Source organism: Marmota marmota, unplaced genomic scaffold (genome assembly GCF_001458135.2).
Source record: "Marmota marmota marmota unplaced genomic scaffold, marMar, whole genome shotgun sequence".
NCBI classification, from domain to species: domain Eukaryota; kingdom Metazoa; phylum Chordata; class Mammalia; order Rodentia; family Sciuridae; genus Marmota; species Marmota marmota.
The window spans coordinates 37,272,510-37,290,132 of record NW_026000037.1 but is presented as its reverse complement, the minus strand read 5'-3'; the positions used below and the strand labels follow the sequence as shown (position 1 = coordinate 37,290,132).

The 17,623-nt window shown below is 33.6% G+C and overlaps 1 protein-coding gene across 1 annotated transcript in view; it reads right to left on the bottom strand.

The window, feature by feature from the left end:
- Positions 1-17,623, bottom strand: part of Mbd5 (methyl-CpG binding domain protein 5) — a 405,383-nt gene that overhangs the window by 28,987 nt on the left and 358,773 nt on the right. The window contains exons 11-12 of the mRNA XM_015479159.2: positions 13,291-13,602; positions 413-1,465 (exon numbers count right to left, since the gene is read on the bottom strand). Of these exons, the coding sequence (XP_015334645.2) occupies positions 413-1,465; positions 13,291-13,602 (1,365 nt within the window). The remainder of the gene's footprint in view (positions 1-412; positions 1,466-13,290; positions 13,603-17,623) is intronic.

Here is a 17,623-nt window from a genome sequence, read left to right as displayed (position 1 = left end):
CAAGCTGTTTCCAGCCACTGTGCAGCTGCTCATACTAACCCTGTGATGCCACACCAACTAAAATTGAAATAAAAATTATTTTTAAGATGTACCTGTGCTTTATTATTTGAAAAATAAGATGCTACTTGGCTTAAGAGAATGATGGGTAGGTTAGGTTTAGGTGGCATCAGAATTAGAAGAGAAAGCAGACTAAAATAATATTTAGTATTGCTAGAACAAGGGAAAAGGAAAAAGTCATTCTCATGTTTGTATAACTATGGTCGTGTGGGGTGTTGTTATATTTAGTTCCTTAAGCTGTGACATAACAAAAACATTTTAAAAAATAGTGTGACAAAATGGAGTTTTTAAAAAGGAGAAAATAGAATTAGAAAAACGTTTCTTTTTAAAAAATTTGTGAAAAAATTTAACTTACCAAGCAGACCTGTCCCCAGTAGAGGGTTAAGTAGCTGTGGCACCACAGAGTTACTGTTGAGTTTAGCTGGACCAGGTGTATTCCCAGCATTATTAGATATATTCAGCAATGTTTCGGCCATTGACACCACTGCTGTCCCACCAAGTGTTGAGACAGTCAGTGCTGCCACTGCTGATGATGTAGTGGTTGTGGTAGTGGTTGCCTGGGAGGAGGTTGCTATGGAAACCTCTGGATGATTAGCGGTGTTGGCCGATGCCGAGTTCAGAACACCTCCCAACAGCTGGGGATTCAAGGCCATTAATCCTGAGGCCCCAGTGACAGCTGGGAGGAACAGGGGGTTAAAAGTAGTGTCACTGCCTGCAAAGCTTGGTAAAGGGTTCCCCAGGGGGCTGGTTAAAAGGGTCTCAGCTCGGCTGTTGTCTGACTGATTGCTTGGCAAATGGTCTGGTGGGGCTGTCATCTGTGTTAATGAGGGTAAAGGGGTATTTTGCTGTTGCAAAAGATCTGAGATGGTCAGATTGAGAGATGGCAGGGGAAGCATGGCAGCTGCTTGGGCTTGGTTCTGAAGCAGAGCAGCTAAGAGCTGAAAGTGAACAGGCTGTAATACCTGCCCATCCATGTCACCGGAGAGAAAAGCTAAAGCAGCGTTTACATTCGGGTTGAGAAAACCTAAAGGGTGGAGGTTGATCTCAGACTTGCCTTCTCCTGCTGAAGGCTGGAGGATATTTAATAGATTCTGGTTTAGGAGATGCTGTTGATTCACTGGCAAAGAGATAGGTAGAGAACTGAGGAGGCTGGGGTTCAAGGGGTGTGGAAGATGGTTGTTTGAAGTGCTGTTGGGTGGAAAATGAAGTGCGTGCTCCTGGCCAACAAAAGGAAAATCACTCCCAATGGGCAGCTGACTCTGCAGTGGGTTTCCAGCTGCGGTGGTGACGATGACGCCATCTTGAAGAACAGACGTTGTCTTTGTGATGGCGGGGTGATTGGTGCCAGCTATGGCTATGGAGGATGATGGGCCTGAACTGCCTAAAATGCAAAAGAAAGAAAGAAACCCTGTTAGTAATTATGGATATTAAGATACATTTCAATTTATTTGTTACATGGCATCTTCATTGGTTGTAACTAGATTAACTGTATCAGAGATGATTTTATATCTCTTACTGGGACTTAATCTACTTGGAAAAATAAACATGTTAAAAAAGTGTGGCATTTTAAAAAATAACTTGTTGAATATCAAATAGCTTGTTTTTCACAATTAGGGTGAAGATGGGAGAGTCTTTTGTAGTTTATTCAACTGGGGAAATAAAAGTGCAAAGCTTCACTTTTGAAGATATATATTTTTCATTTTTTAAAATTTCCATTTTTATTTGTAAAACTAGTACTTAGTTTTAATGAAAAAACCCCAAACCCTCCACAAACCTAGAATGTATGAAAAAGTATAAAGCAGAATATAAAAACACTTATGGAAACAATGACTATTGATATTTTAGTTATATAGCTTTCAGGATTTTCCCTGCCTCTGTGTGTGTGTGTGTGTGTGTGTGCGCGTGCGCGTGTGTGCATGTGTGTGTATATATATATTTAAATAAATTAGTATCATGCTATAATGCTATAACTTTTTCATTTATCCACATACTGTGACCATCTTCCCATGTTAACTCACATAGAGCTACAGAATCATTTTACTAGTGCCATTTATTGATCTATACACAATTTAATCAACCCACTCATGAATGTTTTGATTGCTTCCATTTTTTTACTATTATAGGCAAAATTATGATAAACATTTTTATTAATATATCTTTGCCATTTTGTCCTATTATTTTCTAACGATAGATTCTTAAATGTGGAATAGCAAGGACAGAAAGATTTCCATATTTTAAAAGCTTTGAAGACATATTGTTAAGCCCTTCAGTGAAATTGATCAATACACTCAGTTTACATTTCTACAAACAGTGTAGGATAGTGCTCATCTCTCACCAATATTCTATTTTATATTATTTTTAACAATGAATAAGATGATTACTGATCTTGCCATTCTGATAGTATAAAGATACTTTGTTTTTAAAATTCCTTAAATTAGATCAGTCTAATTAGCATCCAAATAGCATTCTTATTCTTGAAAGTCTTATTCTAAAGATGAAAATTCAGACAATTTCTTAAGATTGTATTAGTGATTTTCAACCCAAGCTACAATAGAATTATAGACAGAGAATTAAAAAAAAACAACACACCTAAACAATCCAATACCTGTGCTTAAACCCAAATCCACTGAAAAATTCATCTCTTAGGATACAGCCAGGCACCAGTGTTCTTTGAAATCACCCCAAGTGATCAAATGCTCAAGGGTTGGTGGAGTTGGGAAAGAAAAGCCCACATTCTACTGAAAAGGAACCTACAATCATTTTTTGGTAAAAAGTCTCCCCTAAAAAGATGCATTATTAACTGTAATCATATGTTTAACAAATATTTTGTTATTATAAGTTATGCTTTTAATTTTATTTTACAGTAATAAACACGTATATGGTATAATGAACAATACCAGTGTCACTGAAAAACTAAAATAACTGGAACATTTTACTTTTATATTTGACCATATTACCATCGAAGCCAGATCCAAATACACAGAAGTGTTTCCTTAGTTGTAATATTAGTATCCATATAATTTTATATTCTTCATTTTTTTACCCTCTAGAATAACACAATTTTTCTACTTTTTGATGTATTAATTTTGTAATTATACTGTTCACTGTGTAGTAAATGAACTGACTATATTTATTAAGACATTCTGATAAAGCTTGGCATTTATATTTCAACTTTGCATCATTATATTTAACATGGGGATGAACATCTATGTACATATTCTTTGCTACCACTGGATTTTTTTCCTTAGAAAATATTCTATCATTGGCATTATTGTTGTGAGAATAAAAAATAAGTGAAAAGTCTGTAAGGTGTAAAAATCTATATAAATATAAGGAGTTATTCTTCTAATTATTGCTGACAGTGGTAGTCATTAGCAGTGATGACCTTAGTAGTGGTGCTGTGTTTAACAGAAGTAAAAATCAGTATATCTGAGTCACTTCACAGAGTATCTCCATAACAAGGATTTGCAATTTTCCTCATTTGTCATAATCTACTTTTTCTTTTTTTAAGCTCTCAGTGTTTTATTTGAAGAATGAGGTAAAAAAAACCTCCTTGAAAAAGTATAAATATTTATGAAATATTATCATGAAATAATGACTATGTTCACAAAGATTAGGGTAAGAGGACATCCCAAATGCTGAAGTTGGCATATGATATACAATTCTTTAAATATTAATTCATATTTTTTACAAAACAATCAACATCTTAAATATTTCATTGCTTTTTCAATCTTACTGTTATTTCCATGTACAAGTACTGTGCATTATTTGCATTTGGAAACCATCTTTTTAAATGAGCTAGTAAAGTCTTATTTACTAGTAATCACTATCAGTGACAATTTTTCCTACCTGCTAAATAATGGCATACTTAAATGCAGAGATCACCATTCCTCTCACCATAGGCAGAGTTCATTTTCAAAATACTGTAGCATACACATTGCAAGGCTTTGTAGATGAAAGTTTTCCTTAGAGGTTACTATTCTTTATTATCCTTAATTTGCAACAGAGAAGTATCCATATTTATGATTCAAGGAAGGAGTCATTTGGGGATAACATATTTTAAAATCTCTCCATCTGAATATTCTTGAGGAATTACAACTAAAAAGTATAGTATATTTTTGTCTTATCAACAAGATGGTAGTGGATAACAAGTGTATTAAAGATAATACATGAATCAAGATGTATTTTTTATTTTAATTTTCAACAAATCAATTCAACAAATAGTTACACTCTGCTATACAATAGGATAGAATGGTGATACGAACTTTTAAAAACTTGCCATTTCCTCCAGGAACTCAGTTTAGGCAAAGCAATATAGAAAATTTCCTTTTTCCTTCCTAATATATATTGAACATTTTATTATAAATTAGGAAATTTGAAAGTGCTTTCCACATATTAGCTAGTGTAACTACAATGCAATATGCTAAGAGCTATAACAGGTGTATAGAACAAGGGGACATTATAAACTAAAGATGTCTCAAAACTACATAAGTGATAATATTTGATCAGGGACTTGAGAAATGAAAAGGAGATTAAAAAGGGGTTCTTAGTAGAAGCAGAATAACTTTAAAAAATATAGATAATATGGATGGAAGGTAATGAAAAGTCAGTCTTGTGTTTCCCCAAAACAAAGAAATGACTGAGAAGGTGTGTGGCCTTCCCAAATCCCAGCTCCCTCTGCTCACAGTTAAACTTGTTGCTTTGTGACAACAGTGAAGAAATCTGAGGCCATTTTCTAAACCATTCAAGGGAAGAATCATTTCTTATTTTCCTTTTTAATTTCAAGCCTCCACACAATCTCTGACACATGGCTGACATTCAAAAAAATACTTGTTGGTTGAATATCTAGTAAGGTCATAAAACCTGCACTCAATTTCTGGAAATTAGATAATTTGATGCTCTGTGTGTAGGTATGTGGAGAAGGTGAAAACTGACTTTATAGTGTGTTGGTCCAATTTCAGGAGATAAGGCACAATGGGAAGGTCATGGGTGGAAGATGACAAATTAGTTCAGAAGGCTCTCAGGTAGTCTGAGTTAAAAATTCCCTTACAGTGGGAGAAGTTGACCCCAATATACTCTGAATTCTTAGTTATTCATTATTGCTCAAGGTCATTCAAAAAGGAACAAGAATTTGGATGAATTTTTATAGCTGGAGGGGAAGTTGGAGATTGTTTACTCTTGAACCACTTAATCTTAAATAGGCACTATCTGGTGAACCTATTTCATAGTTCTGCATAAAAACCTTATGGTATGTTGAAGCATATGGGGAAAGTGTTGTGTTAAGACAGTTTTTTTTTTCCCATCCAGCCAACATGTTTTGTGCTTAATCTAATGAAAGAAATAGTGGCTAAGAATTTTCTAAAAAGTAAATTATCCATTAAATGTTTAGCAGTTAATAATCAAAAGGTGGCTGGGATTCTGGAACAACTTAGTCCTTTAATTAGAAATAATGATTATTTCACACCAGTCACCATAAACTGGCACTTTCATTTTCTAAATACTCTAGCATATACATGGCAAGGCTTTGTAGATGAGTTTTCCTTAGAAGTTACTATTCTTTATTATCCTTAATTTGCAACAGAGAAGTATCCATAATTATGATTCAAGGAAGGAGTCTGTTGCTTTTAAATAGTAGGAGAGAAGAATGAAAAGTCACCCAAATAAACTTAGTTGTTATTGGGGTCACATGCCTAGACCCCCAGTGATTGAGGTGTCTAGTCTGATGAGGAAGCAGTGGTACTTTGCCCAGTGGGGGTATATTTCTGAATATAAACAATAATCTACACAGATTTACAGTTTTTATACATATATGTATATTTGTCTATGTGTGTCTTTACAGAAATAGCATCAGAAGCTTTTAAAGGAATTTTCCTAATATTAATTCTTAAGATGTTTTATTTGCTTTGGTTTTAGACTTGCTCTTCAAAACTAAGGCAACGTGTGCCTCTTTAAATTTATTTCTTCTTCCTGCATTAACATTCTTTGAGAAAGTCATTATTTATACTGTGCTAAACTGTTATACGGCTTACTCTTAAATACTGTTACACATGACTTTGTATGTGTGCAAAAAAAGGGCATGAAGTTCATACCAAGCAGATCAATATAGTATATAAGAAATGTTATTATACTAGCTTGATCTATATATCTTCAACTTTGAATACATATTGGTTTATGCCCAAATGCTGATTTTTATTTTTACCCATAACCCAAAATGTAAGAACTGAGTCATATACAAAGTATTTTTCACACTTGACCTTTATCATTTGCTCTAGTAAGTGTACTTTACACTTACCAATGGTCAATTGTAGTCATTAATAGAAATAAGTGCTTCTAATGGGTATATCTCTGTATTAGAGCACTTGTCTGGCACACTACACCCTGGGTTCAATCCCCAGCAATGTAAAAAATAAGACAATTGAAAACAAGAAAATAAATGCTCTAGAGATAACAGAACTTAGGATGGTCTAGTGGTCTAATAAATGTTTTTCAATCTCATTGAAATGGGGATCTCTATATTTAAAGGACTGATTTTGAATAATAATAAATCAGAAGGTAACTTAAGAGAAGTCTAGATCTTCCAATAAGACATGATTAATATTTTCATGTCTTAGTAACAGAGCATGGTAATATGCATTTATAAAAACAAATCAACCTCCATCTTTGTGCTTTGGACTCCACTATAAATCCCTAATATTCCTTCTTTCCAATAGAAAGGAAGACTTAGTGACTAGTAGCTGGTCCCAAAACTAAAGCACACAGAAGGTAGGGAAGACAGAAGGGAGCAATGGCAATGTCTGAGGAGACGCTGTCCTCCCACAATAGGACCAGCTGCTGGGGTGGGGAAGGGATCCAGCTTAAATCTGGGGAATGACCTCCCCATAGTTATGACGACATGGAGGAGGTCAGTCTTGTGGTAATAATGAAGTTACAAAAAGAAAAAAAAAATCCTGTGACTGATCATGTTGTTTACTTTGCTAACATAGAATAACTCTGAAAACTGCTGAAAGTAATTTAAATATGCTTGAATTTTTTTCAGATTACTCAAATAATGAAGTTTTTGTTTAAAAAAAAACCCCAAATGCCTCTTTAATCCCATTTTTCTTAGTATGTATTATGAAGTCACAAGAATTGAGAGAAGAGGTTAAATCCCTAGCTTGGTGGGATTTCTGTTTTCTGACTATGCATGAATAATAGTTGAAATACTTCATGAATGGCAGCTGGACATATTACCTTATTTTGTTTAAGGAGTGGAGAATGCTGTTTCTAACATGGCCATCTTTGTATCCTTCTATGATATCCCATTTTATCTGCAGTGCTACAACAGTGCCTACCACATCCTAGGTGCTCAGTAAATGACAAATTATCTCACAAATATTCTAAAACAGTTTTGAGACACAGTAGTGGGATGCAAAATTAGTTTAGTATGCCCCAACTAGTATTTTTTGATAAGTGAAATAAAAAAGAAAATAAAATAGGGAGAACATTGCATAGCTACTTTGTGGAAACTGTTTCTGATAGTTTAAATAGATGATATGTCAGGGGTTGCTAAAATCATTTCAGTATGTCTTGACTGTCACAGAAAAAGAATGTGATAGAATGGGACTGAAAGTATCAAAGTACATCATAAGTAATAAGCATTTTTTCATGAAAATTTTGTTATGCATTAAATATGTATGTCTAGTGGACTATAATACACGTTAATTTCTTATTGTGAGAAAAAGTTGAAAAACACTGTTTTGGGACCAGGCCTCTCAATCTTTGGGGAATGGAGTTGTGCTCCAGGAAGCATCTGAAAGGGGTCCCTGGGGGGTCATCCAGCAGAGGAGCCCTGCTCTATGTCTGATGAATATTCTCTCTTGTACCTGTGCCCCTGGGTCTTGAATAGATACTGAGCTTCCCTGGGCTAGTTCCAACACCAGAGATACCTCAGAGACTCCTCCAGACTTCTGTCTATCTAGTTCCACTCCTAGTTAATAAAAAGGTAAGTTTTTACTTTGAATTTGCAATAAGTATAGTAATTTAAAAAAGATAATCCTTCCTCTACTCTTTAGTTGGCTGGCAATAATGTTTAAGTTCCTAGAAAGTAAGAACTTCATGATTTGAATTATTTAGTACAACATGCATGTGGAAATGAAATCCATTTTGATGATGCAATAGGGTATTTTTGAGCATTATTTATGAGTCAAATTTGTGTAGAGCTGACATTACTCTCTAGAATGTAGGCATTTTTTGAAATTACTTAAATGTTTTTGGGCTACTGGATTGTAGGAAATAACAGGTTAGGTATTACCTAGAGAACTTAAAGCCTTCTATTGGCTTTATAAGTGAGCATAATGTATGGCAGTGGAATAAAATTCTCCCAATTTGCACACTGGGGCAATTTATTTCTTGAAAGGTACAAAATAGATAATTGAATCAACAAACATATCACACCACTCTGAGTTCTGTTATCACCATTGATTACATAGACTCAATGTCTAAAGTCAAACATATTTTAACTTTTTCTTTGTACACAAGGAAACATTTAACCTGGAACATGTAAACAAAACAAATGGTTTAACTCTGATATTAGGAAACCTTCTTAAACAGCAAGACATTGCCTGTAGTAAAAATATCTTACAGCAAAGAAGAAATGGCTCATTTTGCAAAAATTTAACTAAAAGAATAGACATAGGTTTTTATCACACATCCCAGAATTTAATACAGTTTTGTTGTCTGGTTAAATAACAAGAGCACAGAGCAAATTTTAACCTATAAGCCTTGTGCCTCAGAAGAATAAAATCTAGTTATTCAAAAATTTGGTGGAAATACTTTCAATAGTGACTATTGTTATTAATCTAGTTAACCACCTTCGATGAGCCTCTGCCTCTTTCTTCAGTCTACATTAGTCTGTATGAGACTAGATGATTATTTCCACACAAACTTCCCATACTTTGAGAAGGCTAACATATAGTATAATTTGCCCTTGGACATTTCATCCCTTAAAATTTCTGTACTTGTAGGCTCATCTAAACAATGTAAGGGATGACAACTTCCCTTATTTTCTCTACTGGCATGTTCTGAGAATAAATAAACACAAGAACAAAAAAATTAAACACATTACTTTGTAGTCTTTTACCCAAAGCATTTTTTTTTGTGGTCTCAGCTATTTCATTGTCTTATACCTACCATTTCAATGGCTGTCCTGAGTTTCAAATGTATTTTGTGCTGAAAGAAAACACTTGCTTTCACAGAGTTTAAAAATATACATATATATTTATATAAATACTCATGAATATATTCATTGATAGGTTTATTTATATTCTTATTAGTCAATGTATATATTTAAGAGTTAAGGCAAATAAATGTTTTAATTATTTCCTCATTTGTCATAAATCCATACTCTGTCCCCTCATGATTATATTTTCATGTGCTGAGAAGAGTTGATTAAATGTTTTTATTAAGGAAAATAGGATATAAAAGCATTTTAAATGAAAAGGTTATATTTAATGACTTTATCATATTGGAAGGAGGAAGATTGTTATTAAGAAAGAATGTTACTAGAATAATCTAAATCTTTCTTCTTTGAAAATTGTGAAACATCACAGGGTCATGGGAGGGACTCATTCCTGTATGGATGCTGACAGGGCCAAGTCCCCTACAGAGGCCAGGGTTCCCAGTATAGGTGTTTTAGTGACGTGGTTAGCAGGTGTGCTATAGCCAGAAGCCCCAGGAAGCATGGGCCTTTTGAAGTCTGCCAGTCAAGGGCACTTGATTTTGGTTCCCTCTGTATATCAAAACACCACAGGACATGAGCTGGAACCACTGAAGTACTGAAATTTGTCTCTCTTTAAAAACTGAAAGTTGTTTGAAATGTTTACTGCTGAAGGATTTTGAGCATATGCTTGTGTTCAGCAGTTTGTTTGGACTGTGATTTAGGAACTTTGGGGTTTGGCTGCCACATTCACCAGAGCATTAGAATTTGGGGCATGTCACCAAATATCCTCCTGTTAGTTCTACATCTGTTACATGAAAGTATTAAGCTTGAATTGCAATTTTATATTCAAAAAGCTAATAGGAACCTATACACATTACAATCCAGAGTATTGAGCAGCTCTAGTGAAAAGCCATTCTGAAAACACCAAATAGAATTAATAAAGCCCCTAAGTTTTAGAAATGATTTCTAAATATTTCATATCTTTTATCTGATTTTGTCACAATCTTTGCCCCTAATTCCTCTGTTTGAGTTGTATATTTTAAATGTAAATAATACAGAACTCATATATAGACCTAAGACTCAATATTTGGAGTCTTAACAATAGAAAAATCATTTTAAAAAGAAGTTTTGAAAATAAGTTACCAATCAAATTAAGCATTTTCAGAGAAAGTAATTTCTTGTTTCAATGTCTTAATGTGATGTTTCTGAATTGCTGCTTAGGAGAGTGAATAAAGGCACTGAATGGAGCAGGTCACCTGAGCTATGTCTAGGCTGTTAGCACAGGGTGCAGCTGGACGTGTTACCTGTGGGTCTCTTTCACACTTACTATGCTACCAGTCTTGGAACAACATGATTAGTATCTGCACAGTCACCTCTTTCGAAGGTCTAGTGATAGGCCACCCAGTAGGAAACCCATTCTTATCTGAGTGAGGTGATAACTCATTGACAGAAAGGTCCCCAACTATGATCCATGAATAAGGGCAGTTCTCATGATATTTTGGATATTTCTTCTGTAACTGAGAAAAACATTTAAATCATTTTGTGCTATGATAGTAGAGTTCAAAAATTGATATTGTCTAACAATACATCATAAATTTATAAATGTGGCTTCTAACATGTATTGATGTGCTTCTATTCATCTTCTATTGAACATTTTAAAAGATTTTGAAATGGAAGTAGAAAACAATTATTTTTGTACACTAAACATTTCAGATGAAGAACTTATACAGCTGGGGAAAAATGGATTTTAGAATCAGATGAACCTGAGTTCAAGTTCTGATTCAGTTACATTTGATCCTGGACAGTTAAATTTTCTAAGGCTCAGTTTCCTTTTCTGGAAAACAGGGACAATAAAATTCTATACTCTGGAAAACTGCACAGATTATAAATAACACAGGTAAACCACTTGGCACATAATAGATACTTAATGATAGCCATTTTTCTTCTCATATATTACTGTTGTAGTAGGAATACCTAGAAAACCTCTTACAGGGATAGCTGTGACTGTCACCTGTTGTCTCATTCTGGATGCCCAGCCTTGGTGCTTAATGATTATTTGATGAATGAATAAATGTCAGTGTGAACAGATATTTAGGCCAGGTGATTATAAGAACAGTACATTCAATTGACACAATTTACTTCATAGCAAAAAGAAACATGCACTAAAGATCTCTTCAATATTTAGCTCATCAAAAGAGTTACATTAATTAGTAAGTCAACCCATTTTCATAACCAGCTGCACAGCAGATCTAAGTACATTACTTACTATTTAATTTTATAAGGTTAAATAGTTTAAAAATTCTTACTAACTAAGATTTTAATTAAACATATGTTTTCAGGTTAGCTTGTGCATCATTGGTCACATCATTTCATTACTAGTCATTTATTCTAGTTCTTTTTTAGTTATATATATGCTAAAGCTTCTCTTATATTAATATCATTTTAACCTGTGTGCTTTGATACCACCAGGACTAGCAATTGAAGTCAGATGTTTTACATAGATACATGGGACAGAAAAATAAGTGACCTTATTTTATCTTATATAAAATAAGCCTAAAGTTGGCATCAGAAGAAACAAGAATGTTAACAAACATTGGTCTTTTCCATTATGGATGAATTGAAATATATCACTAATAAAATACATATACTTTGCACATATGAATTTTGACCTGAAATTAAGTAAATTGAGGTAAGGGGTATCAAAACTATCAAAACTACATAATATAATGAGACTACCAATGTCTCATCAAAATGATTGAATGTGTGCTCATTGAATATGGTACATTGTTAAATAGTTATAGAAATCATGTAACTTTAATCTTCTATATGTATAAGATTAAATTTTTGTGTAGAATTAATGAATAAGGAGTCAGTGAACAGCTGGAAGCCCCTTATGGGATAACAATTCTGTTAAACACATAAAAAATAAAGGTTCATAAGATTCCTTAAACTAAGAATATCAAGAAGGCACTAATAATTTTGAATATCTTCTAAACCTTGTATTCTTTTTAACACAAGAGGTCATTGAACAGTTCTTCATTAAATACTGACATCAACACAGAACATATAACCAGGTTGTGAAAGATGGCAACACCAGGAAGAAAACACTTTTGGTTTTACTACAGCAATAGACATGTAGAGTATCCATTTTCAGCATGGTGGTGTGATACAGTCCACAAAATCTAATGGCAGTTGATTAGTAAAAGCCTTAGCAGTTTTCTCATTTCCAGGAGCAATCTGGTTTTTAAAGCTTGCTGTTCTCAAATAAGAATTATAATAACTCTGCAGTCATCTTTTATTGCCTCCCTGTCATTACCCACAAATCTGAAATCATTAGTGTTGGGCTCTTAGTAGTTTTTCTAATGTTTTCATGGTCAAATTTTCTGAAGTCTCAACGAATTCATCTCTTTAGTGCTTCCATACAGTTTTTATAATGATTTCTGAGGACTCTATTGCAGAAAACATAGTTCTTTTTCTAATGTGTCTACTTTTACATAAACTTGTCTCCTTCACTAATAGTGGGTGAAGATTTACATTAAATTTGGGTTCAAAACCTTAGTGTCAATGGTAAAAATAATGGTTTAGTTCTATAAGAAAATTTAAAGCAATTTCAAGATCAAAAATTCTGGAAATCAGGTTTTCAAGCCTTTTTATTAGAAAACTTAAATTATTACTTTTTTTTTTTAAAAAAAGAAGTAGCCAATATTCATTTTTGAATTTTTTCAAACAAATTATAATAAAGGATAGCAAACTAGGATAAGAAAACACATTAGAAGATAGCTTCCTATTTCATACAACTTCTAGTTACTTTTTCCTATCCATTCACCTATTTCTGTTCAGCAGCAAGAAAAATAATATCCATTTATTTTTGCCTTTTTGGATTTTCCAAGATGAGCTTCATTTACCTGAATACAAACAAAAGCAAGGGGAAACAGCTTCTATATTGGCATAGACCAGGACATGTCTTATAACCAGAAAACCCTGCTTTCTATGGCTTTTTTTTTTTTTTGCAATTTATAGTCCATTGGTTATAAAACCAACTAAAAGTTGAACAATATTCAAAATGACNGATGCTGGGCTTGGCAGGCCTCCATGGCTGCCACGGAATGGAGATTTCTGTCCGTGTTCACTGCTGCCCAATCTCTGCCGGGGGTAGACAGGGTGGAGTTCTTGTTGCTGGCTTCCAGGCAGTTCTTGTACATATAGCCTTCCCATGGCATTTGACGATCCAATCATCAACTTGAAAGGATTCTTACATTCAGGCATTACAGAATTTGTAATTCCTTCATGAGACTTATTTCTTATTGATCTTGGAGTTGCTGCCCGTGAAGGTACTACTGGAGTTGCATCTGATGTGAAAGAGAAAAAAGATTCTGTTAATAGTTTTCTTTCTTTTGTGTTGGCAGGGAGGAAAGGAAGGAGGAAATCAGGAAGAAATAGGGAAAAGGTCATCAGGAAATACAAATTTGCAAATAAAAATTATGATTCTATGCAATGAAAAAAGGTTCTGCAAGCAGCTACCTTAAACTTTGATTTAAAAAATGTACTTTATTCTCCTTAGTTGACCAAAGATTCTCAGTAATTGTTCATTAGTCTTGTTTACCTCTTTTCTGTTGAGAAAGCCTAGGCATCTAAATCAGTACATACTGACATCAGTCATTCTAATAAGATTTAGAATATGCAAAATCAAGACTGACAGCCCAGATGGAAGTGGTGATGTTACTATCTTATTGGATTTAAAATTTTTGAGTGCACAATTACAATTGGAAATCATAATCTGTGTGACATATTTATTTTCTTGTATGACTTAAATGAATTTTCATTTCTATAAGAAAATTTGTTACTCTATAAACACATCTATTACCTTACTGAAACCTTCTCAGGATAGCTACAGTAATATTTCCTTATCTCAACATTTTCATTCTGAGAGTAAGACTCTTTATTTTTGTGAATTACATGAATGGAACTCTGCATCTTTTAAAATAGGAATGATAACAAGAATAAATGCAGTGATATTACAGTCATTCTTAGCTTCATGATGTCTACAACACTGTAACACTATAATTTCTTTGCCCTTTGTCATTGTTGTCAAAATGGCTTTAATCAACCAATTTAGGTAAGAGATTACAAATCTTTTATTAGGATAGAATTCTAATGTAAAATTCAATGGCGTGCTAAAACCTTCAGTACTGGGCTGCTATTGAGAATTCTCTTTTTACATGAATGCATTTCTCCCTCTCTGGCTTTTTGGAATCCCTTCAGTTCTTCTGGAGATCAGACAGAATAGAGGCAACAAAAGCAAGCTGGTTCATCATACAGAATTTTCACTCTATCATGTTAGAATTCTAGGTTTCAGTTTCTAAGCCCCTACGGATGCTTAACTCTTTCATGAAGTTGTGCCTTCTAAAACAGAGATGGCAAATAAAATTTGTTTCATATACCAATTCCCATCAATTTATAGAGGCTGATTACAGATCTGTATTGAAAAGGATGCTAAGCTCTAGATGGACTCTGTGAGAAAATGCCAATGAGTCTGTCAGGGCACAGGAGATGAAAGTCATACCCTTCTTACTATATATTTGCCATACTATTTATAGAACCAAAACATATTAGCAAATATACTTAGATTCATTTTCAATCAGAGGTATACTTATCTAAAAGGTGAAATGCACATTTAAGATAAATACTTCTACTTGCTAGACAGTATACAGATGAAATCATATAATAAAAATTTTTAAGGTAGTCAGTCACAACCTGGGACATACAGAAGTCAAGGTAGAGTGCATTCAAGTAGTATGAGAAAGCAGTGAACATACAGTTTTCTTGGAAAATGCAGACTTTCTAATTCTAGCATGGTAGAGGTTATTTAATAAGGTAATTTTGAGACATAATATAGAAAATGTTGAGAACCAATAACATAACAGAATGGCAGCAGATAAAGTCATTTGAAGCCTATTTTTAAAGTTCGTAATTAAAGAAATAACATTAAAAATATGTAGGGTACTATGCTTGCAATATAGTAACAACAGTTACATGTAATCATATCACTAGAATTATAATGGGACTGGCTGTGTTCTCTTTAATCATAATCACTTGCTTGCATCTTTTCTCAGATAAAAATGTAGTCATATAATTATCTATAGTTCAGTGATTAAAAATAATATGAATATTGGCATTTTTATATTCAACAAAAAGAATTTAGACAATTGCTGTGTTTTAGAAGGAATTTTGTCCATATTTAAGGCAAAATAGTTATCCTCTTTAAAGTAACAGAAATACTAAACAAACTAGCAAAAGTCAGGCTGAGGCTATATGACATTTAGGAAGTAAGGTATACAAGAGTTGGCAAGTGTAAATACCAGGCACCCACTTACATTCAAGTAGACCTTTTAAAGAATAAACAGTAACAATGTAAATGTTTATATATTTATTTAAAAGGAGATAAAAGCTACTATGTGAGACTTTTGATTTTTAATTATTAAACCTCAACTTCACGAAATAATTTAAAGTTATGGAAAAAATGCTATTGCTGAAGAGAGTAAGAGTAACAATCCAATGAAGTGTAGCACTTAGAAGGGATAGAAATATACCAATTATTGCCTATACTAATTAAATATTTATCCTAAATTTCAATAATTAAATTTGTATGTATAGGTATGACAAAGGACTTAGATTAAGATTCTTCTGGGTCTTAAGAAAGGCAATAAGGCAGACTGTAGAAAAAGGTAAAACTGTATGACATAATGTGATGTGAGATCAACAGCAGACAAAAGTAAGTTCAGAAATACATTCAGGATAATATGCAAAAATTAAAACATCAAGGTGGCAGGTTAAAGGCAAATTTTAAATAATTTGTTATTATTAAACTTATGTTTAAATTGTTGCAACTCTTTTAATTTAAAAATTGTACCTTATTAAAAGAATAACATTCCCTAAAAGTTTTTTTTTCCTTATATATCTTAGTATATAGAAGTGGAGCAATTTGTAAAAATTAGTCCCGTTTATATTTAAAGGTTAGAGGGTTGTTGGAAAGAGGCTTTATGCTTATCGCTGCAAAATCTCTCTTCACCTGAGTTCTAAGTCAGAGATTTTAATTACCTGTATGATGTAGCAATTGTTTTTTTAACATTCCAGGCTCTCAATAGTTTGGCTGCAATTTATTATACTTCTTTAATCTTCCATTCAAGTTAGGTTAGTTTCCACATTATACCTTAATTATGTCACACTCATTCTGAAGAATAATTTTCCTATTCCCTTCATATGCCTAAATCCTATTATTTTCCCAAAGCTGGTCTAAATCAGGGTTCTGCCATGAAGCCTTCTCTGAGCTCTACAGGTCACATTCATTGTCCCTATTTTTCAGAACTTTGCAGAACAGTATCAATTACCCCTCATCAACTCATGCTTTGGTGCTTGCCATATTTTATTCTGAACCACTCTTCAAGTCTTAAGCAGATTGTAATATTTTAGAGGGAATTCATATTCTTGCCTTTACAAAAAGAGGTTCCTCAGTCTCAGAGTATAATGGCACAAAGCACATACTAATCACAAAGGGAAAAAGGGTACTTTACAATGGAAAAATTGGATGGACACAAACTTAACCAAGCAATCAAACAGTGTCATAGATATGGGTGAAGGTGTTTATCCTGATGAGGCTATGACTTCACCCATGCAGAATTCTTATCAAATGTGTATTACCTGAGTATGAAGAAACCATCAGGCAAATCCAAATTGAGGAACAGCCTGCAAATCTAGTTGGCCTGAACTCTTCAAAAATTTCAGTCCCATGAAGGACTAAAAACACTGGGGACTCGATATAGATTAAAGAAATGTAACACTAACTGCAGTGCACCATCTTTGATTGCATTCTGGTTTTAAAGTCAATTTTTTAAAAAGTGAAAAGAGATATTGCTAGGAAAACTGGAGAAATTAAAATACACTTCATGTTAGACAACATTTTTATATCACCGTTAAATTTCCCAAATATGATCATTAGATTGTTGTTACGTAGGGGAATGTCCTTGAGGGGTAAATTGTGACAATACCTGCAACTTTCTATAACAAAATATAAATGGTTTTCTAAGCAAATGGTAGATGGCTACTTAATGAGCCATCCTTGCACTTTTTCTGCAGCTTTTAATTCTTGAAAAAAATTGTGTGTGTGGGCTGGGGTCGTGGCTCAGTGGTAGAGCACTCACCTATTACACGTGAGGCCCTGGGTTCGATCCTCAGCAGCACATAAAAATAAATAAATAAAATAAAGATATAAAAAAAATTGTGTGTGTGTGTGTGTGAGGGGGAGAGAGAGAGAGGGGGAGAGAGAGAGAGAGAGAGAGAGAGAGAGAGAGAGAGAGAGAGAGAGAGAGAGAG